The following is a 14814-nucleotide window of genomic DNA, read 5'->3' as shown; positions in this document are numbered from 1 at the left end:
AGGGAGGCTGAGTTGCAGCCCTCAAGCTTTTAGCAGCTGTCTACCCCAGGTTTAGATGCTCTCATAACAGACCCAACCCTCATCATGACCCAGTTAAAAATGGCATCCAGCCAGTGAGTTCATTTCGTTTCTCCCTGCTCATCTCCAGCGCTTTTGGTTCAAGTGAGTAGACACATGGAAGAAATGGCAAGCCAGTCTGCTTACTATGTCACACTAAGTTCAACAAATCTGAAATTTTAAAATTTCCAGTTTGCAGAACAGTTTTCCAACTGGTGCCTCCCTCCCCTCATGTCCCATTAGTACAGCTAGCTGGGGGATGATGCTGTCCAGTATTTCTTGAAGGCACCAAGTAGGGGAAAACATAGGTTCAATTCACATATTCCACTAAATAGGACATATTGAACAATTGTTCAACTATTATTTGCCCAACATGCTAACCTATAAATTACACTTTGGAAACCACAATGGATAGGCCATTGTGCCAAAACCAAACACACCACATGACTTAACATAACAGACATATAACTGAGGCTTATACCAGACGTATGCAATTTAACACAATTCATGGCCGCAATTGGTGAGGTGGGAGGAGCTGCTGCCAAATTGAGAGGAGCTTCTTCTTGCTGCCACTCATTCCCTCTGCTGCACTCTTATTCCCTTGGACCAAATCCCTACCAATGCTCCTTCTTCAGCCTGCAGAGGGATGGATGGAGGGAGAAAGTTCTTTTCCTTATGGCCGTTTGAGAGGTCTTACCTTGACCATGTCGGTTTCTGTTCAAGACTAGCCTCCATCTGCTACAGGAGGTGGTCTCTTCTATACCTGCTGCTCTTCAGACCGCCAGAGATGGCAGGCGACCCTGGGGTGGCCAGCCGGGGGAGCTGTCCAAGTGCTGATTGCACTTTCCCATTCTCCTTGCCCTCTGTTGAGGGGGTGGTGGTCGTTCTGGCCTCTTGTACTGTACTTTTTTTAGGCAAAGAAAGTATCTTGGCCATCTTCCTACCCAAGCCTGTGACCATATGGCAGCCTTCTGAAGGGAATATCACTCTCTAGCCTCTTTCGTAAATAACAATCTCTTGGACACTTTGGCTATGGCCACCTGATTTTATATTGAGGCTTTTTTGTAAACCACCTTGTTTATGAAGGGTAGCATGTACACCCATAATACACTGTAGGTGTGGAATTTTTTTGGCTCATTGTTAACTTAACACCTGGCAAATAAGCTGAAGACACGCATGTCTGCTGTGGGGATGGCCAGTCACGAGTTTGCAGACGCACGGCCCCACCATGCACCGATTCTGCCATAGACAAGGCAGCTGTGAGGCTCGAAAATAATCTCCACTGACATAATTACTTTATGCTCAGAAGGTTCCTGTGGTGCTGTAGGAAACATCCTAGCCGTGGAGCCTGCTGGCTGGAGCTCCTGGAAGTGACACCTGCAATTTTTGGGGTGGGACTTTTTAAGGATTGATGCTGCACTTACTAAAGCCACCACTTCAGGAGAGACCTGTCAAGCTGCTGTATACTTTAATCCTAGGCAGGCAATTAAGAGCTTTTTCCCCCCCTTAAAGCATCTGTGTGTGTAGGCATGTAGACATGTAGACACACACACACACAGAGAATCAGGCTTTTAACATTACAGGCAGATTCTTTTAACACAGAGCTGGGCTGATGCATTTATGCTGCATGGTATTGTACTGACTAAGGAAACGTATTTAAATGTTGCATCCACCCCCTTATTTCACTCATTAGAAATGCAAACACTCTTTAAACAGGCTGAAATCATTTAATGGCTTAATCAATTTTAGTTTAGTCAACAGCAGAGCTCCTAGCAGAACACAGTATCTTCCCCATCAAACAATGGGAGATTTAAGAGAAAAAACAAACAAACACATGGTAACTTCCCACACACTCACGAGTGGTGGTGGTGGTGGTGTTTTTAATCACACAAGGGTCTACTTTGGCAAATTATACCAAAAAAAGATTTGGCCCCAGCTTAATGGCACCGGTACTGTTTCAAGTGATATTGCTTCTACTGTGAGCAATGCAACACTATTTCCTTTTGACAAAGTTGGTAACACACATATTTTTAACCATTTCTCTCCATGAAGAGCAGAGAGAAGGGGCAAAGGACTGTTTTTTAAATTTTACCCTCTTAAATGAAATGAAGCAATGAAAAAAATATTAAAACGCTTGTAAGACTATGATGGTAAAACAAAAATGGACACTTCTCCTCCCCACCCCCAATTACATTAGAATAAGTTACCCCATGATGTTAATGACGGCAAATTTGGGGAAATCTAGTAATTCTTTCAGTGTTAGAACTGCATTATTTACTACCACTTGATGTGACAAAAGCTTTTGATAGTGACCTGTCCAGACGTAAAGGCTGATCATGCCAAGGCAATGGATATTGTACTAGATGTGCCATGGGTTCAATCAAGTTTTATGTCCTTATAGCATTCATATAAAGACAGAATAGAAACAGCGAATGACTGGTTTGGGTTGGATACCCATCATACTTACATCCCATCGAAAGCCTACCAGTTATGGATATTTTGAACAAAAAATTGGGAAAGGAAGCATGAAGAAACTCAATCTAAATAGAAACAACATGCAGAAAACAATTCTAATAGGCCTGAGGCGGAAACACCTTCTACACTTGAAGGTGTAGATTAATTTCCAGAATATGCTCAACTCCTACTTTTGTGACACAAACAAGCCTTCTAGGGCTTCTACATATTAAGCTGCATTTAGCTCCAGTCCTAATGAACTTCACTGACCTAAAATTGGATTTTTCTTCTGGCAGGAAAAAAAAATCAATGAGATCTTATATTTATCCCTGTGAAAATGTGCAAGAATATTTGAGCAATTATTTCCTACGAAATTCACAAACAGTGGAGTCCGCAAAAGAATTTGCAGTAAGTTGTGAAACTGGATGAACTGTGGGGCAGGTGAGAAAAACTGGCAGCTGTTGGATATTTCCTTTCAGTATCTCTGGGACAAAATGAGTACTGAGCATTGTATCCTGCCCAGAAGAAGGCCCTAAACTCTATTTATCCTGCACAGTTCCATCTACCTTTGTTATTTTCTGAAAACATGGATCTTTGGCATATAAATGAGCTATCTGGAAGGCTTATCAAGATTGTCAAACCTTAGCACAAGGTTTGTTGGCCGAGGTATGCAGAACACAGACAGATGTTACACCTGCCCAGTGCCCATTCCAAAGTGGAATATAAGGATACCAACACTACTGCCAAATATCACACAATATTCCTCTGCACCACTATTCTAACTTCTGATCTTTGGGGCAGCAGGTAAAAAGTGACTTTAAAAGGAGAAGGTTTTATTTAGGAATAGCAAGGACCAAGGATTGCAAGGCGATACTAAGAAAAAGGACATTTTCCACTCTTATAAATAAACTGGAACACTTGTTATCCTGCAGTCCTCAAATGGCACTGAATTTTGCAATGTAATTCTCACCTGTGTAACAATGTACGGGGGGGGGGGGAAGAGTGTACAAAAGGCACACATTTGGGAAAAAGTGTATTCAAAATTTTAAGTTGTACATATGCCAGGAGATATGTGCATGAAAAGATGGTTTTGTTGAATGACATTTGCAGTAACAAGATTATAACCAAAGATTACAGAAAGTGAGAGATTCATCCAATCCTAAACATAACAAATTGGCTAGAAAGGATTTCTCATTTCTTTAAAGTTTATATGGTAAAAAGTTTTGTTTTAATCACATATACATTACAAGAAGTCCCTCAAGGAAAGACAGACAAGACCAAAGAGATTATAAAAGCAGTTTTTAAAAGATTTAGATTAAAAATAGCAACTAGGGACAGTAAAATGAATACGGAGAGCCAAACTCTACATGAGAGCGTGGAAGGGAAGCAACAGTACCAATGCCCATTATGCTTCTCCCTCTTCACCCAAGACATGCCAGACAGAATTTGGCACCTGATAATCAGGTTGTACAGAAAGAACCTGATTATCACTGGCCTCAGTCATGGACATAATTGAGGTCACTACAGCACTTTTTGCTTTAAGTTTAGGTCTTTTGGATTCATTCCAAGAGCCAATTCACATAACTTCTGAGTCTACAGTAAAGCAGACTTTCAGCACACCATGGAATGGTTGCCCATTTCCAGCAGGTGTGTGAGTGTGCACTGACAAAAACCTAGAAAAATCACATTGCTGGCTGTTGCCCGATATTCGGTAATGTGTAACGCCCTTGATCTGATTACAGTTTATATTTACAAGACTAACAACTGCATTCATAACCATTTCCTCCTGCAGATATTAAGGTATATCTATTGATATCTCTTTTTATATAATCCGACCATTGAGAGAACTTTTGTTAAAAGAACACTTTCTTCAACATTCCATATTTTGTTTCGATATGACCTTATGATACATTTGAAATAATCACTCTTAGATAAATATATCTTATGAAATAAGGCACTTATAGAAATCAACTTATTCTAAATAAACATTGTTAGTTTTTGAAATCAATTAAAATGAATTATGTTAAAAGGTGCAATATGAAAAAAAAGTCACTCTCTCCCTCCCCACTTCGGAACTTGGTAAAAAAAAAAAAAAGGACATAGAAAGGAAATCAAGCACAGCATGGCCTCAGAGTCTCTGTATAATGAGCAGCCTGGTAGAAGGACACAGCACCCTTCTCCCCAGATCTGTGATTCGAGAGACAGGCATACTTTAAGTCTCTGTTCGCCCAAAAGCCTGCTTGACAAACCCTTGTGACTTTGAAGGGTCCTCCTTCCTTATGTGGTCAACTATGATGGAGAAGGAAAACAGTGAATGTTCAAAGATTGTAGAAAAAGTTTTGGACCCAGCATTCTTGTATCCCAAGTGGTACAATCCAGAATTTAAAACAAAGGGAAAGAGAACTTTAAAAACCAAAGCAATTTGAAAAACTAGCTTACTCAGAGAGAAGCTGTGAAACAAAAAGGAAAAAAAAAAAAAGGAAACTAAATGACTGGTGGGCTTTCTGCAGAATACAAGCAGTGGCACTGTTGTTCTAGTGGAATTTCTTAAGAACGTGAAACCTGGAATGAACACTCAGGTAGGAGTGCTTTCTCCCCACCCTACTCTTCCATTTAACCAAGTAGCTGTTCCTGCTGTTTAGATGCTGTAAGAAAAACCTCAAGAATCCCAACTAACTTAGGTAATGAAATCTGCACATCACCTGCAATTAATAAACCATTCTAAAAACAGAACAATTGGACTAAAACCATCTTTTGGAGAGGAATCAAACCTGCTTTGATGCTTCACAGCAAACACGAATGTCTCAAAGAGACAGTTCCATTTGTTTTAAATCAGGGAGATCTGTTAAAACCAGAGCAGTCAGTGAGGCAGTCGCTGTCCAGCACCTGAGAATTCTGTTGCATGACTGATAGCTGGTGTTACACTGGTTTTCTCGGTTTCTGTTAAGCAGCCTCTTTTTTCAGAGCAGTTCCACTGAGCATGATGCTGAGTGCAACAGCTTACTGTATTCCAGCAGATTGTCACACCTCTTAAAAGTGCAAAAAAGCAGTGAGAGAGATTTAAGTTAAGGGGGATTAACGTCAAGCTTTTTACCAACTAGTATCTGAACTCAACTCTAGCCTCAGAATGTGTGGGTGTGTTCGACTACAACCCCTCCAGCTGTTAGCCAATATAGGCAAGAAATTTAAAAGCTATAACTGAGAGCCATCAGGTTGTGAAAAGGTGACAAAATAAATTGCTCTCTCTGTACAGGATACCCACCTCTCAAGGAATACAGAAAGAATTAGCACCGCTTTCAAACTTTTAGAAGTTAACCTCAGGTCAAACCTGTTTAAATTTTGCATTAAGAATGCCCACTATCCTTATGCAGCACATTGATTATAAACTGATACAGCCAAACTATGAAAAATCATTTATAGGGATAACTAGGAAAACAGCCACACTAAATACAGAATAGTAAGCACAGTGCCTTCATGGGTTGGTTTGTTTTATTTATATTTATATTTAAAAAATATAAATAAATACAAATAAAAAAGTCCTTTGAGTTAAAAGGCTCCTGATTTCATGGGCATAGCCATGTAGTTTTCTTGGCACCAATGTGTGTGGGCAATCACCATCATTCTGAATGCATACATGAAGGCCTTTTTATGTTCTTTTGGCTTCCTTTAGGAAGAAGCCCTTCACAGATACATAGCATTATGCTCAGACAAAGTTACAGGTTTTGCTGCGCATGGGACACCAAGAGCTACCAGGCAAATTACAAAACAGGCCAAGTTCTGTTCACCTCATTCTAAGCTAGCCAGTGCCCTTAATATTTGAGCATTAATTCTGGGTTACTAAGGAGCCTTAGAGTCATTCTTAAAGCCGTATTCTCCCATTTAGAGTGTTCTGAAAGGCTTTATAATTCATGAGCAAACAACCTATTGGCCTATCCTTTACACCAGTGTTGTCCAAACTTGGCCACTTTAAGATGAGTGGACTTCAACTCCCAGAATTCCCCAGCCAGCATGGCTGGCTGGGGAATTCTGGGAGTTGAAGTCCACTCATCTTGAAGTGGCCAGGTTTGGACAACACTGCTTTACACACTCAAATCAGATGCTCAAGGCTGTTCAGTGCCACAGAAAAAAAGCACCAAACTGAAAGAATTTCCTCAAGAGAGTTTAGACTTTCTGCCTACTTTTGAAAGTTTGGTCCTTCCTCTGGCTAAAGAAAAGCTCTGCTATGGCACCAGAAGTTCTGAAATGAAACAGGGACATGTAATAAAGCTTTGGAAGGATAAGAGAAAGAAAACAACCTTTTCACAGCCACTCTTTGGGGTATAGGAGCTGTTACAAGGCACTTCCTAGTGAGAAAAGGACAACTGGAAATATGGCAAGGCAAAGACTTTCAAACCAATAAATAGGTAGGCATGCTCCCTATTCAAACCATCACTCCGATTATTCAAGTGACAGTACTGTTCCAGTAAGTGGGATGCCTGGATAAATTTAGGGGCCTGCCCTTTTGACATTCTGTATACTAGTTCTTGGCTAAGAAAATCCATAAAAATCTATTTTTAAAAATGCCTGTTAGAAAGAGGTATGTATATCTAATGCTGGTGGTGCAGAACCTAAAATAAAACTTAATTTGTCAATAAATCACTTTTGCAACTGAAGTTGAGGCTCTGTAGGTTCTAAAGATGTTAAAATGTCTCCATGGTAATTTTTGAAGGATTAAAGCAAAATAATAAGGCAGTCTAGGCGTATATTACATATGGCCAAGTTGGTCCATAAACAGACACCTCAAAACTCCCATGTGGTGTCTAGAGAAGGGCCACTGTCTTGGTTTCATCACATCTCAGCTTTTAGCACAATTTGTTTTATTGTTTTCAAAAAAGCACTTACAGCAAATTTGATTCATATATGGCCTTCTACTGAACTGAGAATCTGCAAGTCTTCTGATTGCAAAACAAGGCCACACCCAGTGCTTAAAGCTCTGTGTTCAAGACACATGGAAGGAAATTCTTCCTAATTTTGCAAATATCAAATTCCATCATCATGATGAAAACTAGCTGGTACTATGGGTCAAACAGAAAGGATCCTTGTTCCTTGGCTCATTTTACCATTTAACAGGCATATGGGGGAGAGATAAATTTTTAGAAGATCCTAACTGTTGTGCACATAGTACAGTGTTCTTAAACTTCAACCTAAATTAATAAATTCCAAATTTAGCATAAAGAAACTATTGTTAAGGTTGGTGAGAGTAGAAATTTAAAATTATATCCTATTTGATGGATAAGAAGGTGAATCACCAGCTTACTATAGTGTTTCCAATGCCTCACATACTGTTGCAAAGGAAATTAGTATTACCTGCAAGTTTGTTGCTCTACAATATGGCTGTCATCTTAAGCAACACTTTTTGATTGCACCAGGAGTTGCAAATTTAGTCCTAAACCAAAGAAAATTTTTAACAATATATATTTTTTCATAGTAACCTGAGAGTCTGGAAATCTAGGGTACATTTCCCTTCTTTCTTAGAAGGATGTATAAGTCCCATCAATTGAGGGGGGGAAAGCAGTTATTTGGAAGCCTGGAAAATTGATCTTTGGTTACTGGATGAAAGAGGAAAACAAAAAAAGTTTGGCATTCTGGGAAGTGATGGGTATTTCTCTCCATCTTATCCCCCCCATATTGGGGATGCGCAGGGCTTAATCAGACCACTCGTCTTCATCAAACTCTGATGAATCATCCTCTGAATCGCTGTATTCTACTGCAATGCGGCGTGAGAGTATAGTTGCCACATCATTGCCCACAACGTCTCGCTTCTCTTGTTCACGCTGTTCTTCAACTTTACGGAGCTGGAATCCTGGCAAGGAAAGAGATAAAGAAGTTACAGGTGCCCTTCTGAATGGCTGGGTTTTAACCAGGGTTTGTGTAACAAACTCAGATTTTCCTAGTTCAGCATTATGTTAAATAGCTGTGCTAGCACATTATCTTGCCTCTCTAAGAAAAGGGAAATAGCAGCAACTAAGACTATTAGGGGAAAAAATCACAAGCAAGGTAACTTTCAAGTCTCACAGAATTCTTCAGCAAGTTACATGTTTTGAAAAAGCAAAAAAATAGTGGGAAAGATGCCAGAAATGAAGGTTGTACTGTATAAGACATAAGGAGAAGAGGAGCTGCATAATGATAACTTTAATAATGTGATGCAGGAAGGTTACTAAAAAGACTATAACAAACACAGAAGAATTCAGACTACAGTAAAGCATATAAAGCAGCAATGGGTATTCTCTCTTCAAAATTCAGGAATCAGGCAATTTTGCATCTTTCAGTTAGTCCAAGTAAAAAGGATTCAGCTAATGTTGCTGTTTAAACTTGCTGGATGGAACAGAAAAGTTAAGCCACCACTGGCAGTTGCAGAGATTCAATTCAATGAACAATAGCAGCTGCAGAGATTCAAAGAAAATACCCTGTGTGAGATTAAGTGATTTCCAATACATCTTGCTAAAGTCCAGAATTCTAGCAATCACAGAATGACTCCTAATTGGGGTGTGTTTACGGGGTGGTGGTTGGCCTTTTGAGGTAGTTCAGATATGGAGATCCAAAATGAGAAGAGGCTTACCTTGACGAATAGCAGAAAGTAAGTCACTCCTAGCTTCACTAACAGCAGGCAATGAGGATTTTGACTTGGAGGGCACCAAATCTGGTTGTGGAATAGAAGCCTCTGGAATATCCATGCCACCAAAAGATAAAGGAGGTGGGCCAGGGGGAGGGGGAGGAGGGGGAGGGGGTGGCACTCCACTTGTTGGCTGTGGTAGCAGGGGAGATGGTGCAACTGCATATTCTACTGCTGGAGGTGGAGGGGGTGGAGGGGCAGCAAAATCAGGATGAGGTGGGAAGGACGGGGGAGATGGTGGAGGAGGCATGCCAAGAGCTGGAAAGCCTGCAAGTGGAGGTGGTGGAGGAACTCCCACCATTGGTGGTGGAGGTGGTGGAGCAGGAGGTGGTGCAAAGCCAGGTCTGGTTCCTGGTGGTGACCCAATAGGAGGAGCTGGTGGAGGATGGCTGGGACTGACCAGGATGGATTTCTTCAGCCCTCCAGAAACACTCTGACTATGTGGCGGATAGCTGTAGAGTGGAGAGTGGGAAGGATGGAGAGCAAAAGAACGTCTCATTAGTTTTTCAAACAGGATCAAATACTGTTAGTGAAAATGTGTATCTTGACTGTAAGGCAAAGCAAACTGTTTCTCAAATTTTCTGACACCCCACCCCCAGCAAGAATTGACTTAAATTCTATAATTTACAATCAATTTTCCTTCTAAAATTCAAGGGCTGGCTTTTGGAAAGATTCCAATTGATGCACACATGTGAAAAGAATCTGAACATAACCTACCCCCAAATAACCTTGACATGTAATTAAAAAAAAATCAATGTCAACAAGTGCACGTGCCTTGTAATCCCACCTTTTCAGAATTCTGGCCTTATGCAATGCTAAACAAATTACAGTCTGAGTCCCCAGCTTGTTACCTGGTTAACAAAGTGCTCACTTACTCATTTTCTGGCTCTTGTCAAACTCCTTGCCCTACCTAATTTTATTTTTTTAGATAAAGAATAATCCTGAAAAATCTAAAAAAGATAGTTTTGGTGCTTTATTTGCAGCACCTAAGCTCTTAAAATTAATTAAGAGCTAACATGCAGCAAGCAAAGCACCAAGTATTTCCAATATGCTTCTAGACTCCATATTCTTAGAAAATAAAATTGGGGGTGGGGGTGGGGGTGGGGAGAACAACAGCCCAGTATTTTGCTTGCTTTCTAATAAAAGCCTGTTTTGTAATTGACCCTATCCATTATGACATGGTCTCCATATTTAACATGGTCTCCATATTTCAAATGTGTTCATATTTCAAAAGGGTTGAGGCACAAGAGTATCCCAGGTACACCCACTTTCATTTCAATAAAATTCTTAGCCCTCACAGTAATGAAATGAAACACATATATACATTCACACCTATCTTTTACAAAAGAAATCTTTTTTCCCTTTTAATTAAAATATTTCCCAGTATGGAATTAATTAATTCCCCATTCTTCTTTAATTTGTAATTATGGTAAGATATACCATCACCACCACCCCGCTATAAATAATTCAATGTTTCTACAAAGGAAAAAATGCTATATAAAACAGTCATAACAAGAGTTGCAGTGGAAAGGAAGAACACAGGAGGGCAACAGCCTGTTTTAGCATAGTGTTTTAAGAACTGGTTGAAAATCTTCCTCTGACAAGTTACACCTACTGACCTCAGTTATGGACAGGCATTTTATGGTCTTGTCTGAGTTGTTTCTGAGGGTTAGTGAGCCTTCAGCAGTACTTACCTAAATTCTGCTGGTGGCGGTGGAAGATTATCATCTGTAAATGAAGGAGGTGATGATGAAATTGAATCTGGCTGTGGAGGAGGTGGGTAGTAGGTGGCATCAACACTCTCATTGGAGCCAATGCTACCATTCTGATACACCATATTAGGAGGGTACCTAAAACCACAAAAGTACAGTTGTTAGCCAAGATCCCTCCCCTCCAAAAGTTCAAAGGGGCCTCAAATGTAGAATACTTATAGCATATTTAAAACATAAACAGTAGTAACTTGGGTAGACTTTTGTATCAATACTGTAGCATCTTACCTATTAACATGGATTACAGTTATGGGGACAGGGGTTGCTTTACTCATATGTTTAGACCCAGGCCTCTGAAATCAATATATTTATCTCCTTCTAAAATCTTGGTTGTAACTTTGCTTCCTTAGACCTTTTTTAGGCTGCAGCTCACTTGGCATCAGATGCATAGAATGGCTGGACCGATGTAGGATTTAAAGGGGGGGGGAGATAGGTTGGTTATGCAGGTTACATGTCAGACAGATTACCAGTACCTTATCACTTAACCCTACCCCTAATCAATCTGTCTTCCTCCTCCCCTCCCCTCCCCCTTCTCACCCTAATATAAATCCTAGATCAGTCAAGCTGCTCTCTGCATCTGATGAAGCGAGCTGCACCTCACAGAAGCTTATGCCTTTGAATAAAATTTGTTAGTCACAAAAGGTGCTACCACACTCCTGATTTTTGGCCACCATAAACTAACATGGCTCTCCTCCCACAATTAGGCCTTTTTGCAACTCTAAACTTGATTTTCTCCTTATAATGCTAAGATTTATCAAACATAGCACAGGGGTTCAGAGCATGTAATTGATTATCTATTGGACCACCAAACAATGCTGAGATATACATAAAATGTAACTACAGACTAATACATTGCTCTACAACTGGATACAGAAATGGATACTGGGTACTCCTATTTTACACATGAGGAACAAAAAATGATAAATAAGCAATTAGTACATGGCCAACAAAGGCAGAAATTATTTCTCTATACCGTTTCTATTCTCTTTAGAGAGGAATACAGAGAACTACTATAAGTTAGCCAGAGTTCTACCACTACTTTCCAATCCACATTCTTCATTTAATTTCCTAAAAACAGTCTTGGGTTGGCATTTCTGGGTAAGTCAAATCATAATGAAATAAAAAAGAGTCACTGGAAGTCAGGCAGCATAAAAATTTAATAAATTATTATTATTAGTAGTAGTAGTATTACTACATCATAAACAGAAGAATGTATCAAGCAGCATTTATTTAGACAGTTAATGCAGGTGGGTCTGTTAAGTAATAGGGTCACTGCAATGCAACACACAAAAGTTTCTATCTTTGGGAGAGGGACAGATTTTTAAAAAACAAGGGAAAGATCTATTTTCTACTCTGTTGCAGCCCTATAATCTTAATCCTAGTCAACCACTAGAAGTCCTTGGAAATTACAGTTGCATACAATTTTGGTAAATAAATGAATTCTAAAACAACTACTGTAGTTGGTGGACTACTGAAACAATGTTCAACACAACACTGTCAAGACTGTATATGAATCAGAGCTCCTCCTAGACTATACCATTTAGGCTCTCCCCTCCCCACAACGTATGTTAAAAGATCTCTTTAAATGGAAAATGAACATACTGACATATGGTTTTACCAACTTAATGTGCTAGTTTTATATGTAGATGCATTGCTTTCCTTCATACCCTGGGAGGTGCGTATGTATGTATGTATGTATGTATGTATGTATGTATGTATGTATGTAGCCCTTCTCTGGCAATGTGAAATGATACACTCCAAAAAAGACTTTTCAAAACAGTGTTGCCTGGTTCTCTCTGGTGAATCTTGCCAGCTCAATTTCTGAATCACATAACTTCCATCTTTTCTGGAGTGTATCATTTCGGATTACAAGACTAACTTCCAAGGGTAACCGGGCCTTGCAAATTATCTACCCTGAATTTCCTCCAATTCAGTTTTATTAGATGACCCTGAGTTCCAGTTTATGAGAGAGAGAGGAACATGTTTCTCTACCCACCTTCTCTACATTATGCATAATTCTACATATCTCTCAGGCCTCACTCAAATCTTTCCTTCACAAACTAAAAATAATCCAGTAATAATAGCCATACTGCCTTGTCTTGTGTGAAGATCTTGGAAGCTACAGAAATCTGAAGAATAAGGAATTTATTAAATTTATTGACCACCTCAATCCCAAGAGACACCATGCAGTGTACAAGTCTAAAACATAATAAAATTAATATGAGACAGTAATAACCATTATGTTGCTAGTAATTTCACACAATTGCCAATGATCTTCCAAACCTCCCCAACTTTTTTCTAGTTTTTGGAAAGCCACAAGAGTGGAACCACCCTTGCCTTGGGGACTAGGATGTTCTAAAAGAGTTAGTGCATAAGAGACCACTGTTGCTGATTAAGTACATGGAACATTTTTGTTTAAAAAAATGAAATAAAAAGATAGAGAAAGGAATATGGCTGCCAAACTATCCTTTCACTAGGTTTCAGTCTTAGATGGAATGTGAGAGCAGTCTCTAAATATGTAAGCCAGGCTCCGTAAGATGCAGGAGCAGTGTTACATGGCACCCGAGGACTCTCCAAATGTTGCAGGGATGAAACAAACAAAAGTGATCTTCGCTTTTCATAAGTATAAAATTCAGGTGTAAATTTAAATCTTTTTTTATCCTATACATAGGTCCTTTATCAAGTGGGAAGCAGAAGAGAGACATAAGTCAGACAAAAATTATCTAGTGATAGAAGAGAATAGAAGCTCAAAGGCTCATTGCTACAAAGGGAAATTCCAAATAGCTTTAAAACCACTCATTTTCCAAATGATTTTCTTAAATCATACAAGAAAAAAAAATTAAATGTATCTCTAATGTTGTAAGCTTCTTACAGTATTGGAATATAAGCCAATTTCTAAAACTCTATGCAAATTTTATATAATTAAGTATCTTTAAGCATGAAGATATTCTAAAATGTTCTAGTTCTATGTGAAATCAAATAAACTTCTCAGCTCAGTCTACCAAGGGTGAATTAGTACAGCAAAGATTATCAGAGGAGAAGAGAGACTTATTCTGCCACACCTTCTGCATATCCCATAATTGTACTTATTGTGTTCAATCATTATGAGAGACCAAGCTCTTCAGTCTATTAACAGAACAAAGTTATGTAGGGATAAGATCAGCAGGCCAACTGTCTTTTGCCAGGTAGAGAATAAGTCTGAAAAGCAAACAAAAACATAAATAAAGCACAGGGTTTTTTAAAAAGAAAAATGATGGATCACACCAGCGATCTTCTCCTATCCAAGGACGATTTTTCATCCGTTCATACTAAATGGCACTTACAGAAAGGGATAAGTGTAAAATACTGTAAAGCGGTAAAGCAGTCATTTGGGCCTCCTTCAAATCAGAGCAGTTCAGAAAAATCTCATACATACTTATTAGAGAAACAGTACCAAAATATGGGCAGTGATATGACTGATTCAGATTAACATTCATTCAGTTTTACCAATTTGCTATGCATCCCTAAGCCAGCTGATCCTGGCTGCAACTGATGGATGTAAAATTGATATGCAGAATTATCCAAATTTCATCCGTTTGCCAAAACAATTAAAAAGGCTTTCAAGATTCCTAACTGACATTTCCAGTTCATTACAAAAGTAAATATGAGTGGAAAATAAACACACGTTGTCATGCAGAGAGGACCTTGGAAAAGTAACTGGGCAGCTCTCTTCCAACGACCTCAGAATGCGCACGGGGAAAAAGTTCATGGCCTAGATCTGCTCAGCCATTCATTTATTCTGATATTGCCAAAGGCTTCTCTTTTGCAACACAAATGAGCTGCCATTCTAGAAACAGTTTTAGACATGTTGTTCCCCCCCCCGCTTTTTTTAAAGGGAAGAAC

At 39.3% G+C, this 14814-nt stretch overlaps 1 protein-coding gene across 5 annotated transcripts in view; it reads right to left on the bottom strand.

The window, feature by feature from the left end:
- Positions 1–1932: 1932 nt before the first annotated feature.
- Positions 1933–14814, bottom strand: part of WASF2 (WASP family member 2) — a 52381-nt gene continuing 39499 nt past the window's right edge. For all 5 annotated transcript variants that reach the window (XM_025173996.2, XM_088140149.1, XM_025173994.2 and 2 more), the window contains exons 7-9: positions 10858–11013; positions 9110–9615; positions 1933–8353 (exon numbers count right to left, since the gene is read on the bottom strand). In XM_025173996.2, coding sequence (XP_025029764.1) covers positions 8196–8353; positions 9110–9615; positions 10858–11013 — 820 coding nt within the window. In that variant the 3' untranslated portion in view covers positions 1933–8195. The remainder of the gene's footprint in view (positions 8354–9109; positions 9616–10857; positions 11014–14814) is intronic.

Source organism: Python bivittatus, unplaced genomic scaffold (assembly GCF_059951505.1).
Source record: "Python bivittatus isolate LINGU-HERP-01145 unplaced genomic scaffold, Pbiv_v1 ctg000310_np1212, whole genome shotgun sequence".
Taxonomy (NCBI): domain Eukaryota; kingdom Metazoa; phylum Chordata; class Lepidosauria; order Squamata; family Pythonidae; genus Python; species Python bivittatus.
The sequence above is the reverse complement of the archived record's forward strand: the minus strand, read 5'-3'. Positions and strand labels throughout refer to the sequence as shown.